Source organism: Pelophylax lessonae, assembly GCF_965119305.1.
Source record: "Pelophylax lessonae genome assembly, chromosome: 1".
NCBI lineage: Eukaryota > Metazoa > Chordata > Amphibia > Anura > Ranidae > Pelophylax > Pelophylax lessonae.
This window is the reverse complement of record NC_138768.1, coordinates 718523652-718545291: the sequence shown is the minus strand read 5'-3', so window position 1 is coordinate 718545291 and position 21640 is coordinate 718523652. Positions and strand designations below refer to the sequence as shown.

Genomic DNA, 21640 nt, shown 5'->3' with positions numbered 1-21640 from the left:
TCAACTCCGGTCCTCAGGGCCCACTAACAGGCCAGATTTTAAGTATTACCTTGGGGAGATGCAGACTAGAGTACTGCAATCACTGAGCAGCAAATGATATCACCTGGGATGTATTTCAGTTATCTTGCAAATCTAGCCTGTTAGCGGGCCCTGTAGGCCAGGGTTGAGGACCACTGATCTAGACAGCAGGAGATCTTGGAAGGAGCAGAGAGGACAGTTTTGGTGATATTTGGAGACAAGGTTAGTGATGTAGCTGGGGGCAGAGTTGTGAATGGCCTTGTATGTTGTTAGTATTTAATCTGGGCAATCGGAAGCCAGTGTAGGAATTGGCAGAGAGGGGTAGCAGACACCGAGTGGTTGGTAAGGTACAGTTACCCTTTGAAATTTTCCACATTTTGTCATGTTACAGCCAAAAATGTAAATGTATTTTATTGGGATTTTATGTGATAGACCAACACAAAGTGGCACATAAATGTAAAGTGGTAGGAAAATTATAAATGTTTTTCAAAATTTGTTACAAGTAAATAACTGAAAAGTGTGGCGTGCATTTGGATTCAGCCCCCTTTACTCTGATACTCCTAACTAAAATCTAGTGGAACTAATTGCCTTCAGAAGTCACCTAATTAGTAAATAAAGTCCACCTGTGTAATTTAAGCTCAGTATAAATACAGCTGTTCTGTGAAGCCCTCAGAGGTTTGTTAGAGAACCTTAGTGAACAAACAACATCATGAAGGCCAAGGAACACAGCATACAAGTTAGGGATAAATTTGTGGAGAAGTTTAAAGTAGGGTTAGGTTATTAAAAAATATCTCAAGCTTTGAACATCTCACGGAGCACTGTTTAACCGCTTGCCGACCGCCACACGACTATTTATGTCGGCAGTCAGCCCCTCACAGGCAAAGCGATGTAGGGCTACGTCGCTAGCCTGTGAGGGTCTAGGGAGCGAGCATGCGCCGCCGGAGGCGCGCTCCCGCTCACGCGCGGTCACGGACTTCCCCGCGCGTGTGCCCGGCGGACCCGAGCTTGGTGGTTTTATAAGTTAAAAATAAGGACATTTTAGAGATGTTATGGAGGTGAAGTCTACAAGCTTTTGTCAGCGATTGGGTTTGGGGCTGAAAGGACAGGTCAGAGTCTAGGACTCTGGCATGAGGGGAGGGACTGATAATTACATTATTGATCTTATACATAGTTACATAGTTGGTGAGGTTGAAAAAAGACATCAGTCCATCCAGTTCAACCTATGATGTGTGTGTGTTTGCTTTTAACCGTACATTGTATAACCCTGTATGTTGTGGTCTCTAAGGTGCCCATATAACAGTTTTTTGAAACCATCAATGCTCCCTGCTGATACGACTGCTTGTGGAAGAGAATTCCACATCCTGACCGCTCTTACAGTGAAGAACCCCTTCCGCATTTTAAGGTTAAACCGCCTTTCCTCTAGTTTTAGTGAGTGGCCACGTGTCTTATTGTATCTCCTTTCTCTGAATAGTTTGTTCCTTATGCTAGGGTCGCCAGTACAGTATTTGCACATTGATATCATATCCCCCCTAGGTCGTCTCTTTTCCAGAGAGAATAGGTTCAGTGCTTGCAGTCTTTCCTCATAGCTGATGTCGTCCATTCCCCTAATTATTTTTGTTGCCCTTCTCTGGACTCTCTCCAGTTCCAGCACATCCTTCCTGAAGACCGGTGCCCAGAACTGGACAGCATACTCCAGATGTGGCCGGACCAGAGTCTTATAGAGTGGGAGAATAATCTCTTTATTTCTGGAGTGAATCCCCCTTTTTTATACATCCCAGTATTCTGTTGGCTTTGCTTGCAGCGGCTTGGCATTGCATGCCACTGCCAAGCCTGTTGTCTACCAGTACCCCCAAGTCTTTTTCCATCCTAGACTCACCCAGAGGCTCCCCCCCTAGTGAGTAGCTTGCTTTCTGGTTTTTGGCCCCCAAGTGCATTACTTTACATTTTTCAACATTAAACCTCATCTGCCATGTAGTTGCCCACCCCGTTATTTTGTTCAGGTCCGCTTGCAAGGTTTCCACATCCTGCATAGAAGATATTGGCATGCTTAGTTTAGTATCATCTGCAAATACTGAGATTGTACTAGATATCCCCTCCTCTAAATCATTTATGAATAAATTAAACAGGATTGGTCCCAGGACAGAACCCTGGGGGACCCCACTTTCCACACCCGCCCAATCCGAGTACTCCCCATTAATCACCACCCTCTGAACTCTCCCCTGGAGCCAGTTCTCTATCCAGGTACTCACCTTATGGTCCATACCTACCTTCCTTAGTTTGTACAGTAAGCGTTTGTGGGGAACGGTGTCATAGGCCTTTGCAAAGTCCAGATACACCACATCCACAGGCTTTCCTTTATCTAGGTGGCAGCTCACTTCATCGTAGAAGGTTAATAGATTGGTTTGGCAAGAACGATTTTTCATAAATCCATGCTGATTGCTACTAATAATACAGTTTTCATTACTAAAGTCTTGTATGTGGTCCCTTAACATCCCCTCTAAAATCTTGCAGACTACCGATGTTAGGCTGACCGGCCTATAGTTCCCCAGGATACACCTCGGCCCCTTTTTAAATATTGGTACCACGTTGGCTTTTTTCCAATCAGCTGGCACCATACCCGTCTGTAAACTATCCTTAAAGATCAAGAATAATGGTCTGGCAATCACCTGGCTGAGCTCTTTAAGAACCCTCGGGTGCAAGCCATCCGGTCCCGGTGATTTATTTATGTTAAGTTTCTCTAGTTTAGTACTAAGTCTATCTTCTGTTAGCCATGGCGGCATTTCCTGAGGTGTGTTGTTTAGTTCGGCCTTACAAGCTAGGTTCGTGTAGCCCCCCGATTCTTTTGTGAAGACTGAAGAGAAGAAATGATCTAACACTTCCGCCTTTTCTCTGTCCTCGGTGGCCATATTTCCTTTGTCATCTTTTATGGGGCCAATGTGTTCTGGCCTCGCTTTCTTACTGTTTATATACTTAAAGAACTTCTTGGGGTTCTTTTTACTCTCCTCCGCTATATGTCTCTCGTGTTCTATTTTAGCCGCCCTGATTTCATCTTTACATTTCTTATTACACTCTTTGTAATGCTTAAATGCTGCCAATGACCCCTCAGTCTTGTATTTTTTGAAGGCCTTTTCTTTAGCACTAATATACATTTTTATGTTGGAGTTTAGCCACCCAGGGTTTAATTTTGCTCTTTTAAATTTATTTCCCTTTGGAATGCACTGGTCAATCCCCTTGTTAAGTATGCTCTTGAAGCACTCCCATTTTTCCTCCGTGTTCTTTGTTCCCAGGGTTCTATCCCAATTGATATTTTCTAGCAGCGAGCGCAGTTTTGGGAAATTGGCTCTTTTGAAATTCAGTGTCCTTATATTGCCCCTCTGCTTCCTATAACTGTAATTAATACTGAAACTTATTGACCTATGGTCACTGTTTCCTAAGTTGTCCCGTATTTCTATATCCGTGAGCAGGTCTGTATTGTTGGTAATCAGTAGGTCAAGTACTGCATTTTTTCTCGTCGGTGCATTCACCATCTGACCCATGAAATTGTCCTGCAAAACATTTAGGAACTGCCTAGCCTTGGCTGAGTGTGCGGTTCCTTCTGCCCAGTCTATATCTGGATAATTAAAGTCCCCCATTATAATGACATTTCCCATCCTTGCTGCCAATCCTATCTGTAAAATGAGGTCCGCCTCCCCCTCCTCCCTCAGGTTGGGGGGCCTATAGCATACGCCCAATATTACCTTCCCCACCATGCCTTCCCTTTGAAGCTCTACCCATAGGGATTCTGCTTCGTCCATAGCTCCATTATTAATATCATCCCTCATATTTACCTGTACACTGTTCTTAATATACAGACATACCCCTCCCCCTTTTTTACCCTCTCTATCTCTGCGATAAAGGGAATACCCCTGAATGGTTGCCATCCAGTCATGAGAGCTGTCAAACCAAGTCTCAGTTATCCCCACAAAATCTAAGTCCTCCTCAAACATCAGCAGCTCCAGCTCTCCCATCTTGTTGGCCAGGCTTCTGGCATTGGTATACAAACCTCTTAATTTTGTCCGGTTACCTATATCCTCGTTTGATGTTTTTAGGCTGCTCTCCTGATTTTTCCCCATACCCACCCTGGGTATAGGAGCTCCGAACACCCTACCGCTAATGCCCCCATTTCTGCCCTCTGAAACTTGCTTTCCACTGGCTAATTCTACATCTGTACCCTCCCCCCATTCCCTAGTTTAAAAGCCCCTCTAACTTTTTGGCCATCCTCGCACCCAGTACGGCTGCACCCTCCCCATTTAGGTGCAATCCGTCACTACCAAAGAGCCGGTGGCCGACTGAGAAGTCGGCCCAGTTCTCCAGGAACCCGAAACCCTCCTTACTACACCAGCTCCTCAGCCACTTGTTAACTTCCCTAATCTCCCGCTGCCTCTCTGGTGTGGCTCGAGGTACAGGTAGTATTTCGGAAAATACTACCTTGGAGGTCCTACTCCTCAACTTAGGGCCTAAGTCCTTGAAATCGTTTAGGACTCTCCATCTTCCTCTGCCTATGTCATTGGTACCCACGTGTACCATGACAGCTGGGTCTTCCCCAGCCCCACCCAATAATCTGTCCACCCGATCCGCGATGATCTTGATGGAAAAGCCATGGAGGGGGGCATGGGCAGGGAGGAATATTATCAGCTCGGTTTTAAAGAAATTTAGTTTAAATACCATTTCTATATTCCAAATTTCCCTTCAATAATTAAATTGTCCCTACAAGCTTCCAACGCTCGTGCTATTACCCTTTGTAACAAAACTTTTCCTTTAGTGTTTGTTTTCCAACATATTGATGAGTAGGCCTCTCAATCAGCGCAGCATCTCTTAATTGTCAGGAATTTAGAACACAGTATAAACACTTCACTGCTCAGGTTGTTTTTTTCTCACATACAGCTATAAATCGGTGCTGGATCAAACTGTTACAAATCACATAATCAAATGTTTTAGTTGTATTTTAAACAAGTGCTTGACATAACAGCTGACAAAATACTATGATTGCTTCCCTAAAAAAACAGGTTTGCAGAACTTTCTGAGCTGATAGCAGAGAAAAAAATAGATGGAACTGCAAGATTTTTACCTCCGGAATTCAGAGATTTATTGATACAACTTGGCTTCCACCTGGACGATGGAGAGTTCAACAAACTTTTTAAAAGGTTTTATACATTTTTTTGTAGTTTATTGATTCTTTCAGTGTATCCACATCTTTATTCACATGCATCTTTCTGTTGATGTATGTCAAACTTATGTTATGAATGTGGGTCTTATATGGTTTGTGATAGAAATTCTAAACTCAAAATGTAAAGATGTGCTTTTTTAAAAGGAACATACAGTATAAACATTTTTATTGTGCCTAAGTGGTGAAAATGTACCTTTTGGTTTTGAATGGGAATTTTGTCTTTCAATATGACTGTGCTTTGAGCCTCCTAGTTGTTAATCTGCTGTGTAAGATCATCTAAGGTACTGCTGTCTCTGACTGCTCATGAGATTTAATTTGGGTTCACACTTATTCGACCTAGGATTCCACTTGTGAGACTCCAAGTTGAATGACATGTGAAATTCAGTGTTTGCCTATGAGAGCTGTCTTACCTGATACTACTGATACTACACAAGTCTGTCTGACTTGAGAAAAGGCTCCTGCATTACTTTGGTCCGACTTTGATATGACTTCAGTGCACTGAAAGTTGCATGACTTTGGAGTCGGTTTAGTGACAGCCTGAGCCTAAATTTGCTGATGCCACTACTGTGCTGCTAACTGTTACCCTTGTTGGTTGGGAAGCTGTGCCTGAGGATGTGCAGTGGAAGGATCTTCCTGCTTTTGCTTTTTTTACTCTTTGATCAGGGTTTCTTATCCTCTGTTACTGATTCTTTATCATTCCCCCTCTAATCAGCAGCTCAGAGGTCATCAAGAGGGTGGGTTTTCAAACACCAGAAAGCAAAGCCTGCTCCTTTACCAAAATGGCCACCTCCAAATAAAGACACAGTGTTAAAGTAGAAATGGTAAATCACTAATGGGAAGAGGATGAGCTGTAAGAAGACTACAGGCGATATTGCTTCTCTTTAACACAAGCATTCACAAATAAAAGAATAATATTCAAAAGTTTGCAGTTTTTACATTATAGCAAAAATAGATACTATGGAACAAAAATAATCAGATCTGTAGCTAATAATGGATTTAGATTTGAATATAGAAGAAGCACTCTCTGTGCACTAAAAAATAATGAATTGCACTAATTTTAATCAGTGGTATTTGTACGTTATTTTGATCTACTTACTGTATATGTCACCCTGCTTATATTCTGTTAGGTACGATGTGGATGGGACTGGTGTGATTAAAGGGGACTTATTGATGAAAAGACTTGGGAATGAAATCCAAAATCAGTCTTCTAGGAATATAACTACAAAAGGTAACAGAAGAACAAGGGCTGGATGTGTTTAAAGGAAATATAATGTATTCATTTTTTTCCATGTTCAGTTTGTATTGATATAAGTACATGGGGACAGCTGTATTTGCTCATTACATATGCAGGCTCTGTTCCACCTTCTCTGGAGGGCCAGTCATTTTGACTATAAAATGAACACTTATGGCACTGTTACACTAGTGATCCCGTCACCGGTGACAACCCGCCAAGGACAGGATCTTTGTGCAGGGCAAATAGTCACCTAATTTCTTGTGTCACTCACTTACTGTCCAGTAAGCCATTGCTGGTGAGTAGTATTCCGAAGTGTCTCCATTAACCGAGTAAAGGCTCACTTATCCAGACAGTAAGGGAGTGAAGAGTGGAACCAGGTATTTGCTTTGCGATCCTGTTGCAGTTGAGTTGTTACCTATCTATAGATACATGGTCCCTTTTCAAAAGGTTAAACAAATAAATGTCCTTGTTAAGTGCATTTTTTATTCTGTCTCTCCTTAGAGTCTACGAGAGAAATGTCACAAGCAGAGCTGGAAAGGAAGGCCTCGCTCAACATTGAGAGATGGCTGAAGGATAAATTCAGAGAGGGGTTCCGGAGCATGAAGGGAGAATTTGAGAAGTATGACCCTCATAGAATTGGCAAGGTGGGTCAAATAGAAAGTGAAAACAAAATTATGTAATGACTACATCTTTTTTAAAACAAATGACTTTCATGTAGCTGATCCAAAGAGGCGACCATTCTGGCTTTCATTTTTTTTCCTGGTGCTTCACCCATGGACGTGAACAGGAAGCCATGACTCATCACATATGTGAACTTGCCCAAAAGTCTGGAGATTCTGGATTAGAATATATAATTGTATATAAGTGTCAAATTACCAAAGAGTGGTGCCCAAAAAAAGAAACGTGCAAATGTGTAGCTGCCCCTTTCAGAGGTGAACTTGTCACATACAGTGGATGCTAAAATAAACGTGTATAAAGAATAGGCATTTACAGTGCTCATAAAAATCAAAACTGTTTTAAAACTACTGGTTACTGTCCATATTAAATGATGACAAAAAATCAGTCCAAAGCAATGACAAAAATAGGCAAACAGTCATATAAATACTAATGCTTGTAAAGTGCTTAATATGTCTCCATAACTACCACTTTAAGCAGAAAACCATGTTTAAGAAACGTGAAATTAGATGTGATAAATATTATAGGACATTGATATACCAATGATTAATATTCCAATAAAATTAGATTACTGTGATTGAATTAATTAGGTATATAATCAACACTAAAATATATATATATTAAAAAAGTCCAATAATGGTGACTGGTGCTTAAATAATAAATGTCCTCAGTGAATATCTATCCATACAAAGTGCAAGTGCTCTGACTTGATTGTTCAAAGATGCTTGATCCAGTTTTAAATAGGGTGGGTCACTTACCAAATGACGTGGGTCTTATGTATCATATGACACTAAGACCTTTTAGGCTTTAGTGGCCCCCTGGGCCAAGTGGCTTTTCCCTTGTAGGTAGTCCTCTGGGCTGGTGATGGCTCCTCTGGACTCCAGGATAAATTGGGGTGTATAAACAGGAGAGAAGAAGAAATGCTCCAAACTGACGTTTTTCGTCACTTCCGGTTTTCAAAACTCTGAAGACGTCACCGGAAGTGACGAAACGCGAAGTGATGAAACGCGTCAGAGTTTTCAAAACTCTGAAGACGTCACCGGAAGTGACGAAACGCGTCAGTTTGGACCGCATTACGTCATCACGCACACCCAGCTAAAACGCAAGCCGGAAGCTAGCCGCAAATCCGCGAGGAGGACGTGCAGCCCGCACCGCTGACCACCAGGGATAGCGTGCTTTGATATTTTGAGTGGAAATAAACCCGATGGATGGGAAATAAACATATTTAAAACGTTATTACACCATTTGGAGCATTTCTTCTTAAACATGGTTTTCTGCTTAAAGTGGTAGTTATGGAGACATATTAAGCACTTTACAAGCATTAGTATTTATATGACCGTTTGCCTATTTTTGTCATTGCTTTGGACTGATTTTTTGTCATCATTTAATATGGACAGTAACCAGTAGTTACTGGTTACTCCTCTTATGTTAGAATTCCGTTACTATCCATGATGTTAGGGTCAGTTTTGACCCGTGTTTTAAATCAGCCATAAAATACCCTCTGAATAATTATTTATCATCAAATTTGTTTCTTACCTCTTGGTTACCTTGTTAGGCTTCTTTATCCTTGAAAAGATTGGTTTTAATATTTTTGGTGTGACCCCTAGACCTTTCTTTTGATAGCATACCTCTCATTGTCAAATTTAAAAAATGGTAAAATAAAGTCAGCAACTGTGAAATTAATTTGTCCTATGTTTCTTCACTTTATTTAGAGAAGCAGACAAGCAGGAAAAGAGATAGGCCCCTCCCTAACTACAGCTCACAGGGTTGAGAGGGGATTGGCTGTCAGTGTTACTAAGCAGAGAGAGTGTTTATGATTTCAGTTTTGGAACTTATTAGTGTCCTAAAATCCTATATTATAACTGGGTCAGAATTGACCCTAACACCATGAACGTCTTAATTTTCACCACAGTATTTTATAATTTAGTGAAAAGGATTATTTTTCTATTACATTGTTTAAATAGAGGTTCCTGACAAAGTAAAAAAATCTTGATGCAATAAACAAATTTATGTGATACTTATAGACATTCAAAACCTGAAAACGGGTCAGTTTTGACCCTAACACAAGAGGAGGGTTAAAGTGGTAGTTATGGAGACATATTAAGCACTTACAAGCATTAGTATTTATTGGTAAATTTTAGTACTACAGTGAGACAGCAAGCGCTGTAATTGGCCTTTTTTTAAAGACCATTCCTCGGCATTTTATCTACTTTTTACAGCAGCTGCTTTTTTAATCAAATCTCACCCAATTTTATTATCATTATATTATCAGCTTTATATTTTTATATTTATTGGCTACTCTATATTTGGCGCAGGGAATATACTTTGTATATATTTTCGACAAAACAGTCATATAAAGTCCAATGTGGCAAATCCCAACACCAAACAAAGTGCTTCAATATACGGATGTCTTCTAATTTTTTCACCATGGGTGCTTAAAGAGTAGGTGGCAACTCAACAGACTGGAAAATAAGAACAGCGCCACTCTAAGTGCAATAACTTCAGTACTTTATTTGACATCTAATAATGCTGGGTACTCACAAGATAGAGCGATTAAAAAACATGGTGGATGTGTGTAAAAGATCCATTATTCCGGTGCCTGGGTGAGGCGGGGCTGATTTGCTCCAAACAAGTCCGTCCGACTGCGGGAGTAAGCAGTATCCGGACCCCGAGGACACCTGCAACGCCTCCGGCGGCGGACTTCCGGGTTGGGCGTGGAACGTGGGCGTGATGACGTAGGCGACTCGGAGCATGCGCTCCTTCCTCAGGCCTGAGGAAGGAGCGCATGCTCCGACAACGCGTCGCCTACGTCATCACGCCCACGTTCCACGCCCAACCCGGAAGTCCGCCGCCGGAGGCGTTGCAGGTGTCCTCGGGGTCCGGATACTGCTTACTCCCGCAGTCGGACGGACTTGTTTGGAGCACATCAGCCCCCCCTCACCCAGGCACCGGAATAATGGATCTTTTACACACATCCACCATGTTTTTTAATCGCTCTATCTTGTGAGTACCCAGCATTATTAGATGTCAAATAAAGTACTGAATTTATTGCACTTAGAGTGGCGCTGTTCTTATTTTCCAGTATATTACAAGTTTCTTCTCCACTTGAGAGTCAGCAGCCTTCTGGAGTGCACAGACCGGTGCTTTTTATGGACTTTTTGGACTTTGCCACACAACATCCAGGTCCGTGCATCTTCCCATTATAATTTTCCTAGGAGGCTATTGAGGTTCATTTTGAGTCCTGTTGCGCCAGTTTTTTATGTTTGACAACTCAACAGAGGTGTTTGACCCCTTTTTACACAATGGTCAAAAAACGCATTTTGGAAAGCTAGATTGGTTCTGCTGCTATCACCACTCCACTCCAATGTTCCCTCAGGATAGGATTAGGAAAAAAAAACAAAGTAGTATCTGCGCTTGGTTGATGGATCAGAGTTGGTAGCCAGCACCAACAGGTTTGATCGTATACCCGCAATTCAAATATAAAACAAAGGGTGCAGTGCCAACAAAAAGTTCTATGCAACATTATATTATGAAGTCCACACATTACAGCTTGCAAAGATGTACAAGAAAGTCCCCACACCACCTTTGATGAGAATGGTGCACACGTCACCAACGTATAAAAAAGGGGCAATCCTGCTTACCAGATTTTGTTGACCCTCAAATTATAGAGAGGTCAATAACAGCATTTCAGAGACTTGAATTGAGAAATTCACATCAGAGCCAGGCATACACTGTGTTCCCCACCACAGTAACTAATTCCAGGCACTCTTCACTCTCATGGTGCAGCAAACTTCTATTTCGGAAGCAGCGTATGAACCCATAGGCAATGCGCCTCAAAGAAATAAAGTGCTGCAATGGTTTAGTATATCTAAACAAGCTGAGCAAACTATTTATTATAATAAGATACACTCACATTACAATATGAGTGCAATCTTTTGCTACTTGCTTTTATACATTTAATAACTATACTGCACTATTATTGCAGTTTTCAGTGAGTGACTTTTCCTTGCTGTCTTTGCTTTGTCCTTTTGTGTGCTATCTGCTTTCTGCGATGGATTCCAACAATTTTTGGGACAGCGTGACATTGTTTGTAATATTTGCCTTTATGTGGAGAAAGGAGAGCAAGAAAAAGCAGATTGTGGCCAGGAGACGTCGTCAATTTTGGACCATCCCATGCTACTAAAGCAACCTTCTGAAGGTTTTGTGGCTCTGCACTACGCACATTTCCGACAGCATCCTAAAAATTTTTTCAACTACAGCCTTTTGTACTTGTTGCAGATGAGGCCTTCGCACTTTCTCGATATCTGCTTAGGCCTTATGCGAGAAGTAATCTGGAAGACAACAAGAGGATCTTCAACTATCGCCTGAGCCACGCAAGACGCCTCATTGAATGTCCTTTTGTCATTTTGTCAAGTAAATGCCGTGTTTTCCAAACACTGTTGCAACTCAGCCTTGAGAATGCTGAGTTAGTAATTCAGGCCTGCTGCATTCTGCATAATATTGTCTGGGATAAGGAGGGCATTGACGTGGAGAAAGAGAAAGAGTTCCACCTGCCCTCTGTACAGTACAGCAGAGTGCGTGCAAAGAGATCTTATATTGCCAGCGGGACCAATTTGCCAACTACTTTCTATCTCCACCAGGAGAGGTTCCATGGCAATATCAATATGTGTATTGCAGTGCAAATTTCAAAAATTGTACAAAAATGTCCTAAAATACCATATGAAAATGACTTAAGTTGTGTTGTGCTTGCTATTTTTGGTTAGTTCATTATGTTTTGATAGCATAAAAAGACACAAAAGTACATAATATGTTCAAAACAGTTTCGTTTTATTATTCTGCATAACCAGTTTACGTAGGAACAACATATATTCAAAATGCAAAAACCTTACGAAAAAAAAACATTTTTTCACTTTACTTTTTTTTTTTATTTGCTTTAACAACGCATAGAATTTGTAAACTTTCCAAAAACTCAGGTTATAACACAAAAACTCGGTTACAAATCCTGATAAAAAGGGGTGGGGGATGGGGAATATGAAGTAGAAGGTTGGGAAAAAAAATCAGAGCTGTATTGGCTATTAGATTGAGAAACATCTGCGGAATTTGAGCTAGTGTTTACACTTGGATGATATGTTCCCTGTGAGGACTGAGCACGAGAGGAACTTACATAAGAAGGCCTCTGGATATTGTGCATTGAGCTGTATGAATGCAAAGGGATTTGTCGATAGGGCAGCAGATATGGTTGGCCTGGCAGGCATGTGGACTCATACGGATATTGTCAGTATGACCTCTGAGGGGTTCATACTGGCTAATAGCGGGCAATGGCATTCCTGATTCAGCGATTTCCAATACTACCCCCCGCATAATTAAATATACCCATATGTATCTCCACCAGCCTCTCTGCTGGGGCTTTTTGTAGCGTATGATAAATTGTTCTCAGGAAGGACGCATTTTTGTTATTCAGATCACAGAATGGATCCTTTCTCTCCTGTCTTTTAAAGGAGGTCATCTCATCCATGAAGGACTTCATTGCTTTGTCCATCTCATTATTTTCAGACCTTTTGACATGTCGAGAGGATCTTGATGTTGTTGGCCTGTCATGACTAACCTGTAGAGGATAATATGCTGATTGAGAACTGCAATGATGCCTTGGTGTACATCTGATTATGCCTAGTAATCAATAGTATTCTTACATGTGCGAATATTTGTGAAGAGCTTGGATGTGCACTTGGATGTTCTGTCTCCTCCACAGACTGGGACCGGCCTTCTCCCTCTTGAGTAATGGCTTGCTCACCTCCCTGCACTGCTTCTGTCTGGTTTTCTTTAGCATTCTCCTCACACTCTGAGATGTTGGATGATGTACTGAAAAAAAAAGAGGAACATTTGGTTGTAAAACCTTACCATGGAGACCTCATTTTTTCCCTTTCTAGATGGAACATCCAAATGTCACTTACGGTGTCTAACGTCCATGACTTTCCTTAGGAAGAACAACATTTCAAAGAAGACTGATGTTTTCTTATTGTTAGCTCTGGAACAGCTTGCACTCTCTAATAGTAATATAAAAAACCCGCGCTAAGTTAATATAGGGTCTTCATTTCTGGTGAGTAGAGGTGCAAGAGGGGAGTGTGGCACCTCTTCACTGATGAGCACCTTCCATTACTAAGGAAAGCAGCACAGTTTTTGAGCACTTTGGCACATTTCTTTGGACATTTATATGGACTGTTTAATATATTGACTTGAGTTTTTTAGCACTTTATATATATATATATATATATATATTCTTTTTAGCATCATTGCATCTAGCACTTTTTTTACAGCACTTCTATCACTTTTTATTGTACTATTTATGAATTGTCAGTATTGTCTTTTATTGTATGAATTATTTTGAATTGTTTTTGCACTTTTATTTGTATATATTATTGCATTTAGGCATTTAATAGCATTTTTAGCACTTTGTATTTAAAGCACTTGTGGGTGGCTGGCTTGCTGGCACCCTGTTGTAGGGTGGGTGGGTGTCTGGCTTGGTGTCATCCTCTTATGGGTGGCTGGCTTGCTGGCACCCTGTTGTGGGGTGGGTGTCTGGCTGCTGGCACCCTGAAGATAAGTGCTTAAAGAACATTACCTCAGATTCATCTAGTGGCAGAATGAAGCTGCGGCCTTGCCGCATTTTCAGATAGAAGACCTCAGCAATGTGAATAGTTCAAGTTTTGGAGTATCCCACTCATCCCTTCTCCCATGCCCATATAAAATAAAACAACAACCCCTAGACTGTTCATTGACTGAGCCGGAAAGTAAAGTGTTAAGATTCTGCATGCAGTTGCTATCGGTAACTAAGGGGGACCTGAAAGGTGAAAAATCCAGCAGCTCTCAAGGGGGCAGTGCTACATTATCATTTCACAATAGAACATTTCCACCAATATAGCAATAATGCAGTCAAATTATTTTTTTGTTAGAAGATCTTTTACAATGAGATATGGTCTGGTGGTATATGGTTGTCTCCTCAAATGTTCCATAGCAGAGATTTTATAGTCATAAATAATCCATTCACTGCATGATGACCATTGGGTGATAAAAGGAATTAGGAGGAAACTCTAAATAAAAAAAAGTTAAAGTACATCACTTTGTGTATATATAGTGTGAAGAGACTGCAGAAATTGAGTATGACGCCTTTGTCTTTGTAAAGGTTGAGAAGGAAGATTTACTCACGGTGTTGGAGAAGTTCGACTTAAAACTTAAAGAAGAGCACTTTAACCTTTTCCTGGCGAGATGTGGCCTAGAGAACTCTCTGTCAGGCATCAGTTACATGGACTTTCTTAGGAATTTTCAAGACCGCAGTGAAAAAGGGATCACGCACAAGATACTCTCCAACCCGAAACACAGGTCAGGGATGAAAAATCAACTAACCAGAAACTTTGAGAGCATTTTCAAGATTGTATCAGTCTATATAAGTTGATGACAATGTATTTGTTTTAAAAAGTTTTTCTTTTTCTTTACATTTAATAACTTTTACCAAAATTATAAGGGCCCTTTCACATGGGCTTTCTGATCAAGTCCGCCTTTCAGTTTTTCAGGCGGACCTGATCGGGCACTCCATGCACCTCTATGGAGCAGCGGATTTCAGCTGTGACATGTCTGCTAACACCCGCTGCTCTCTGATTTGATCCTGTCCGTGAAATCCAGACGGGTGGTAACCCTATTTTCCATCTGTATGGAGGATCGGATCAGATAGGATCTGATGAAAATGGACAGACGGTCCGTTTTCATCCGATCTCCCATAGAGGAGAGCAGGGATCTAACAGGTCCATCTCTGCACAGAGAGTAGAGACGGACCTGTCTGCCGCCGGCTCAGCGGGGATTGTCGGAGCCGCAGGTCACTCGTGCGGGGACCTCAGTGAATGAGTGGGGGCGGAAGCGCGCCTCCGGTGGCGCGCGCTCGCCACCCTAGAGGCTGCTGGGCGAGTGACGTAGTACTACGTCACTTTGCCCAGGAGGGCCTGACCGCCACAGTAAATGTACTTGCAACGGTCGGCAAGTGGTTAACGGAAGAAAAATAGAGCTTTGAGTTTAAAAAACGGATGATGAAGGATGTGGATGTAAACTGATGTAAATGGATGATCATCCATTTACATCCGTTTTTCCATAGAGATGCATTGATGTCCGTTTTTTCATCCGTCAACAGATGGATGAAAAACTGATAAACGGACAGCATGTGTGAAAGTGGCCTTACCCTTACTTACAGATTTGCCCACTAGGTGGGGATAAAGACTATTTTACTTACCTACTGAAGAAACTAAAGGCACATTTTTTGTTTTGTTTTGAATAGAGCAGAGATGGATTACAACAGCCATCAGGTTTTTATTGACGTCTCTGCTCCCGTTAGGGAGATTCACCTTATCTATTTGTCCTGTTTACTTTTATCATCAAAAGTGAATGTAAAAGAAAATCCCAAATTTTGGGTAGTCTTCAGAACTATGATAAAGGGAAATCTTCCAATTGGGACACTGGCTCTGGTGACCTGGGGGCCCCTATGGATTCCCTTAACCACTTTACCACGGGAGGATTTTGCTGTCTTACGTCTTGGCCACTTTTTGTGATTCGGCATTGTAACTGACAATTGCGCGGTCGTGCGACGCCGTACCCAAACGAAATTTACGTCCTTTTTTTCCCACAAACAGAGCTTTCTTTTGGTGGTATTTGATCACCTGTGCGATTTTTACTTTTTGCGCTATAAACAAAAAAAGAGCGTAAATTTTGAAAAAAATTATATTTTTCAAATTTTTTTATATGAAATCCCCCCCCCCCCCCAAAAAAAAATGTAAAAATCACATTTTCTAAAAATTTTTGGCCAATTTGTTTTCTGCTACCTATGTTTGGTAAAAAAAAATCACAATAATTGGTTTGCGCAAAAGTTATTGCATTTACTAACTAAGGGAAAGATTTCTGTCATTTTTGGTGTTTTTTTTTTTAACGAGTAATAGCGGCGATCTGCGATTTTTTTTGCGGGAGTGCGACATTGCGGCGGACAGATCGGACCCTTGACTGACATTTTTGACACTTTCCGGGGTATCAGTGACATTACTACAGTAATCAGTGCTATATATATGCACTGTTACTGTAAAAATGACACTGGCAGGGAAGGGGTTAATTTTATTGGAGAGGGAGGGGTTAATGTATGCCTGGTGCTTACTAACATGTGTGGGGGGAGGTGACTGAGTGACACAAGGACAGATCGCATGTTCAGCTATGCTGAACCCTGCAATCTGACCCTGCCTGTCACTTAGGAGATCCGCCCGCTCTGTTTACACAAGCGGGCGGATCTCCACACTCGATTCCCCGACGATCGGGGAAGAGCAGCGCGATCGCCGCCGCTCCTCCCCTGGCCCGACTCCCGCTGTGAATGAATACAGCGGGAGCAAGCCTCGACTGCGCCGCCGAGAGAGGGGAATGTCTGGTGACGTAGTACTACGTCGCCAGACGTTATAGAGCCACTTTGCCGCAGTAGTGCTCTAGTGAGCAGACGGCAAGTGGTTAATATGCAGCATTTTATTCTCACTTCCTGTTTTGGTTCTGGGACAGGAATTGAAGGTAAATCTCCCCAATGGGACACAGATGGCAAAACATAATCTGACAGGAGTCATAACCCTCCCTTATTCTGTCTGCACTATTTAGCCAGAGAGTGACACCACTCTTCAGATCCTGCTTACTGTGTTGACCTCCTCAACCCATGTTTGTTAAAGTAGATCTGAACCCAATCACTGAAATCTTATAGAAGCACTATCATATTATTGTAGTAATAGCATGCTAGATGGTTGTTTGCAATGCTTTTGCAGCATCTACATCTTTCATTAAATAATAGCTGTTGATCCTGTCATGAAGTTCCTTGTTCAGGCACTTTCTGCTATAGGCTGAGAACTGTTTGCCGACTGTGCCCCTATAGTGTCACCTGAACCCCTAGCAGAGACTACAAGGGTTTGTGCCCACACACACACACTGCATGGGCATGGTCCACCACTGTCACTATTAGTAAACCCATCCAGAGCAAGAGGAGATTGGGGCTGCACTGTGCCATACTATTGCACAAAGCAGGTAAAAATAACATGTGTCTTATTTTAATTTAAAAAAAAGTTAGCTTTACAGTCACTTTAAGATGAGGCTGCAGGGAATGCAGGGAACCTCTTTGAGGGTTGTAGTCATAGTATAACTGCCAGTGATTTTATGGGCATCCTTACAGGATTAGAAACCATATTTTCCTAAGTACTACTTTCTCTCAACCCTGCACAGGTGGGACCAAGGAGACCCCATTTGTCCTTATGGATAGGCTAGTCCTGGCTGTAAGGGCCTGTTTACATTTAAGGCTAAACCCTTACCACCCCTTTGAAAAGTGATATGTTGCCTGCTCGCTGTTTCAACCCTCAAAAGGCTGCACCCTGGCTCCATTCACTTGAACAGGTAGCTTTCAGTGGCAGAACGTGACAGTAGGTATAATTTTTGCCATGGCTGCCACATGTGTACAACCCCATGCCATTGCAGCTTAAAGTGCTTGAAAATGCTCATTTTTTAAAAATGTAAATAACAAACATCTCATACCTCATACTTACCTGCTCTGGTCACACAGCAGCCTCAATTCTCCTCTTCTCAGGTCCCCCTCTGGCGCTCCTGGCTCCCCCCCCCGCTAAGTGCCTCCATATAAAGCTTCTTTCTCTGGGGACACTCGTGCATGCTCCATTGACACACAAACTGTGGCTCGGCCCTGCCCCCCTCCCTTGTCACTGACTGTGATTGATAGCAGGCTTAGGTAAGTACAAGGTGGGGAGGGGACTACATACAGAAGGTTTTTTTACTTAAATGCAGAGAATGCATTGAGGTAAAACCTTCTGCCTTTAGAACCACTTAAAGAGGCGCGGGGTCGGAGAATTTTAGAACCGCAGCTCAATTGCAGTTGAGGGGGGGAGCGGGAGGTAAAAATAGGCAAGTATAAAACAAGGTTTACAACCCATATCCTCTTTCACAGAGAAGCTCGCTGGTGACTCAGAGGGTTCTACACAGTATTGGTGGGTCATTTTTGAAATTAGGAAAATACCGTACATGTAAATTATAAAACATGTACAACAGTGACTAGATAAAAGCAGTTGATTAGCAGTGAATTGCAAGAAATATCACGAATGTTTTTTTCTACTGTGACTGAAGTTCTACCATTTTCAAAATGTTGTCCATTGTCTCCAGGTTTCATCGGGAAGGGGCCATTAGTCCTGTGTCTACTCTGACAGCAGTGGAGGCCAGGCTGGCTAACCTCTTTCAGTCAGATTTCTTGGCACTACTCGCAACATTTGAGTAAGTTTCATTTTTTACAGCAAAACAAATATATTATATGTAATACCTTTATTTATTTTTATTTATTTATTACGGGTACTTCCATAGCGCCGTCAATTTACGCAGCGCTTCACATATATATTGTACTTCCACATCATTCCCAGCTCTCTAGGTGTTCACAATCTTAGTTCCCCAACTCTCATTCATACATACACATACTAGAGCCAATTTACAGTAGACAGCATTCATCCAATTAACCTACAGCATGTCTTTGGAGTGTGGGAGGAAACTGAAGAACCCGGAGGAAACCCACACAAACACAGGGAGAATATGCAAACTTATTTTATTTTGTTTAAAATGTATCTAAAGCTAAACTTTCTTTGTTTTGAATAGACTGGTGAGAGGTTAGAACCCTTGTCAGGTTTTTCTTTTTTTAGCTGTCCATGTTCTTGCTCTCTATTTGTGCTGGTGTCCATAGCCACTTGGACAAACAGTGAGTAAAAATACAACATTTTGAGTTACCAGAAGAGTTGAGAAATATTTCATGTGGACTTATGTTCCAGTGACAATTGCCTCAGAGGGGATTTCACTCATTTCTTACTTCTATGTGTGTCTACAGAACAGGAAGTAAAGGGAAATCTCCCCAATCGGACACATATGGCAGAGAAAACAACTGACAGAGGGTTTTTGCATTCCCTTTTCTATTCAGTGGCAAATCCTTCCTAGGTACAATGCATGCCGGGTGGTCCCAAATTAGGTGGGGCCCACTATGCTCCTACAACCAACATGCAGAATATGAAGGATCCTGATCCCAAATAACTCCCGTGCAGTGTGCCTCACCGTCAGGCTGAATGAGGCAGCTGCAGCCGTACCTGTCACTGCCCGCTTCTAACCCTGTCATAGGATTCCTGTGTGAGTCACTCACTGTGTTGCTACTAGGGAGTGGATACGCTGTGGACATCACGCGGGCGGATGGGTGCCGATATCACACTGGGGATGGGGGCCACCATTGTCATGCCAACCACCAGCTGCCACAGAAGCACTCCACAGTCTCCACATTTGGTCTGAAGCAGATATTTAAAGGCCCATCAGCTCTGAGCTGCTTTTATGATGTAAATATTGCTGCTCCCTAGCCTGTAGTGCACATGCACCACCTACCCACCATCCAGATTTTGGTGGAGAAAAGGTGAGACTGACTAAAGTAAAGGTTAAGAATTTCTTTACATTTACATGTATTTTGTCAAGGCAAGGGATAAAGCTCCTTTCATACCCATGTAGATGTGACAGTGTGTGCATTTTTCTACATGCGACACCATGCGCTAAATTAGGGCTACCCAACACACTAGTATCATGCCATAGAAGTGATTGGAGGCTTATGTGCACTACACTGTGCATTTCCTTTTCAACACCAACTCATTTTGTACACTGTGCTGTACATTGCCTATTCCACACCACCTCAATCTGTACACTGCGCTCTACATTCCCTATTCCACACTGCCTCAATCTGTGCAATACTCTGTACATTCCCTATTCCACACTGCCTCAATCTGTGCAATACTCTGTACATTCCCTATTCCACCCTGCCTCAATCTGTGCAATACTCTGTACATTCCCTATTCCACACTGCCTTAACCAGTTCTGAACCGGAAGGATTTGCCCCCTTAATGACCAGGCCATTTTTTGAGATTCGGCACTGTGTTATTTTAATGGACATTTGCCCGATCGTGCGCTGCAGTACATAAATAAAATTGATGTATTTTTTTCCCCCCACAAATAGAGCTTTCTTTTGGCTGTATTTGATCACCTGTGCGATTTTTATTTTTTGCGCTATAAACAAAAAAAGAGCGACAATTCTGAAAAAAAAAAAAAAACAATATTTTTCACTTTCTGAAGATGGCTGCCCCATGTGGGGCAACAAGTTTTGCAGGCAAACAACATTTAATTTACCTTCATTTTTCAAAAAGAATCCCAATTTCCATGTTCTTCATTCTCGTAAAAATCCTCAAATTACACCAGCATATTGAGGATTTTTTTTCCCTCACATTAGCAAAACAAGTTATTATTATGTGTAAAATATTAATATAATATAACTGAAAGAAAACACACAGCTATACAAATGAGCCGGTTCTCCCCATTAAAGCAGAGTGAAATCATTTGGTTCCTATTCCTGTGAACTGTCTGTGATTAGGTGACGGTCTCTTAGTTCATTTGCTTTTAGCAGTTTAATAACTTACCAATTATCTACAGTATATAATACACTCTGTGTACAGTATGTTATATTGTAGTTTGTAGAGAGACCTTGTCCTATCTGTTAATTTGGCTGAATATGTACAACATAGGTGCATATTTTTGTTAGCAGTGATGTTGTTACTCAATGTCCATTTCAATACTAAAAAAAATGTTTTTTGGATTAAAAAAAAGTATGAAATAATTTGGATATATATTAATGACACACTTTTCCCCCTTTTCCCCAGAAAAATTGATAAATACAAGAGAAATGTAATCAGTCAACAGGAATTTCGAGCTGCAATAGAAAGCAGGTAGGTACATTGAGGTTGGGTATTTGAAATATAATCAATGTATATTTCAGTTTTGTTTCCTGTTTTGTATGATTATACATTATGACATGTCCACCTACTTTCTTCAAGCTCATTGGGGTTGATTTACTAAAACTGGAGAGTGAAAAATATGGTGCAGCTCTGCATAGAAACCAATCAGCTTCCAGATTTTATTGTCAAAGCTTAATTAAACAAGCTGAAGTTAGCTGATGTTAGAAGCTGATTGAGTACCATGCACAGCTGCACCAAATGTTGCACTTTCCAATTTTGGTAAATCAACCCCATTGTGTTATTTACAAGCTTCTGTATAGCCTACAGACTATTCCTTTTTTCAGACGGATGTAAATGGCCGTGAATCTGTTTACATCCGCCCACATCCAAGTCCATTTTGGTCTCAAAAAATACATGAAAAGTGCAACTTCTTCAGTCTTTGCAGACCCAAACAGAACAGATCAGTTTTATATTGATGCAAGCAAATGCACATCTGCCTGTCGTGGAAATTAATGGAGCTTGGAGCATAGAAATTCGCTCGGTGCACTGAAAACTTCGCTGCACTGAAAAGCGCACTTGTGGATATTCAGGGCCGGTGCTTCCACTAGGCAAACTAGGCAGCCACCTAGGGTGCATTGCCACCTAGGGGCG

At 41.6% G+C, this 21640-nt stretch overlaps 1 protein-coding gene across 1 annotated transcript in view; it reads left to right on the top strand.

The window, feature by feature from the left end:
- LOC309544702 (EF-hand calcium-binding domain-containing protein 6-like) overlaps positions 1–21640 on the top strand; it is a 164237-nt gene that overhangs the window by 55959 nt on the left and 86638 nt on the right. Inside the window, exons 7-12 of the mRNA XM_082243634.1 lie at positions 5064–5201; positions 6352–6452; positions 6960–7102; positions 14314–14510; positions 18354–18461; positions 20915–20980. Coding sequence (XP_082099760.1) covers positions 5064–5201; positions 6352–6452; positions 6960–7102; positions 14314–14510; positions 18354–18461; positions 20915–20980 — 753 coding nt within the window. The remainder of the gene's footprint in view (positions 1–5063; positions 5202–6351; positions 6453–6959; positions 7103–14313; positions 14511–18353; positions 18462–20914; positions 20981–21640) is intronic.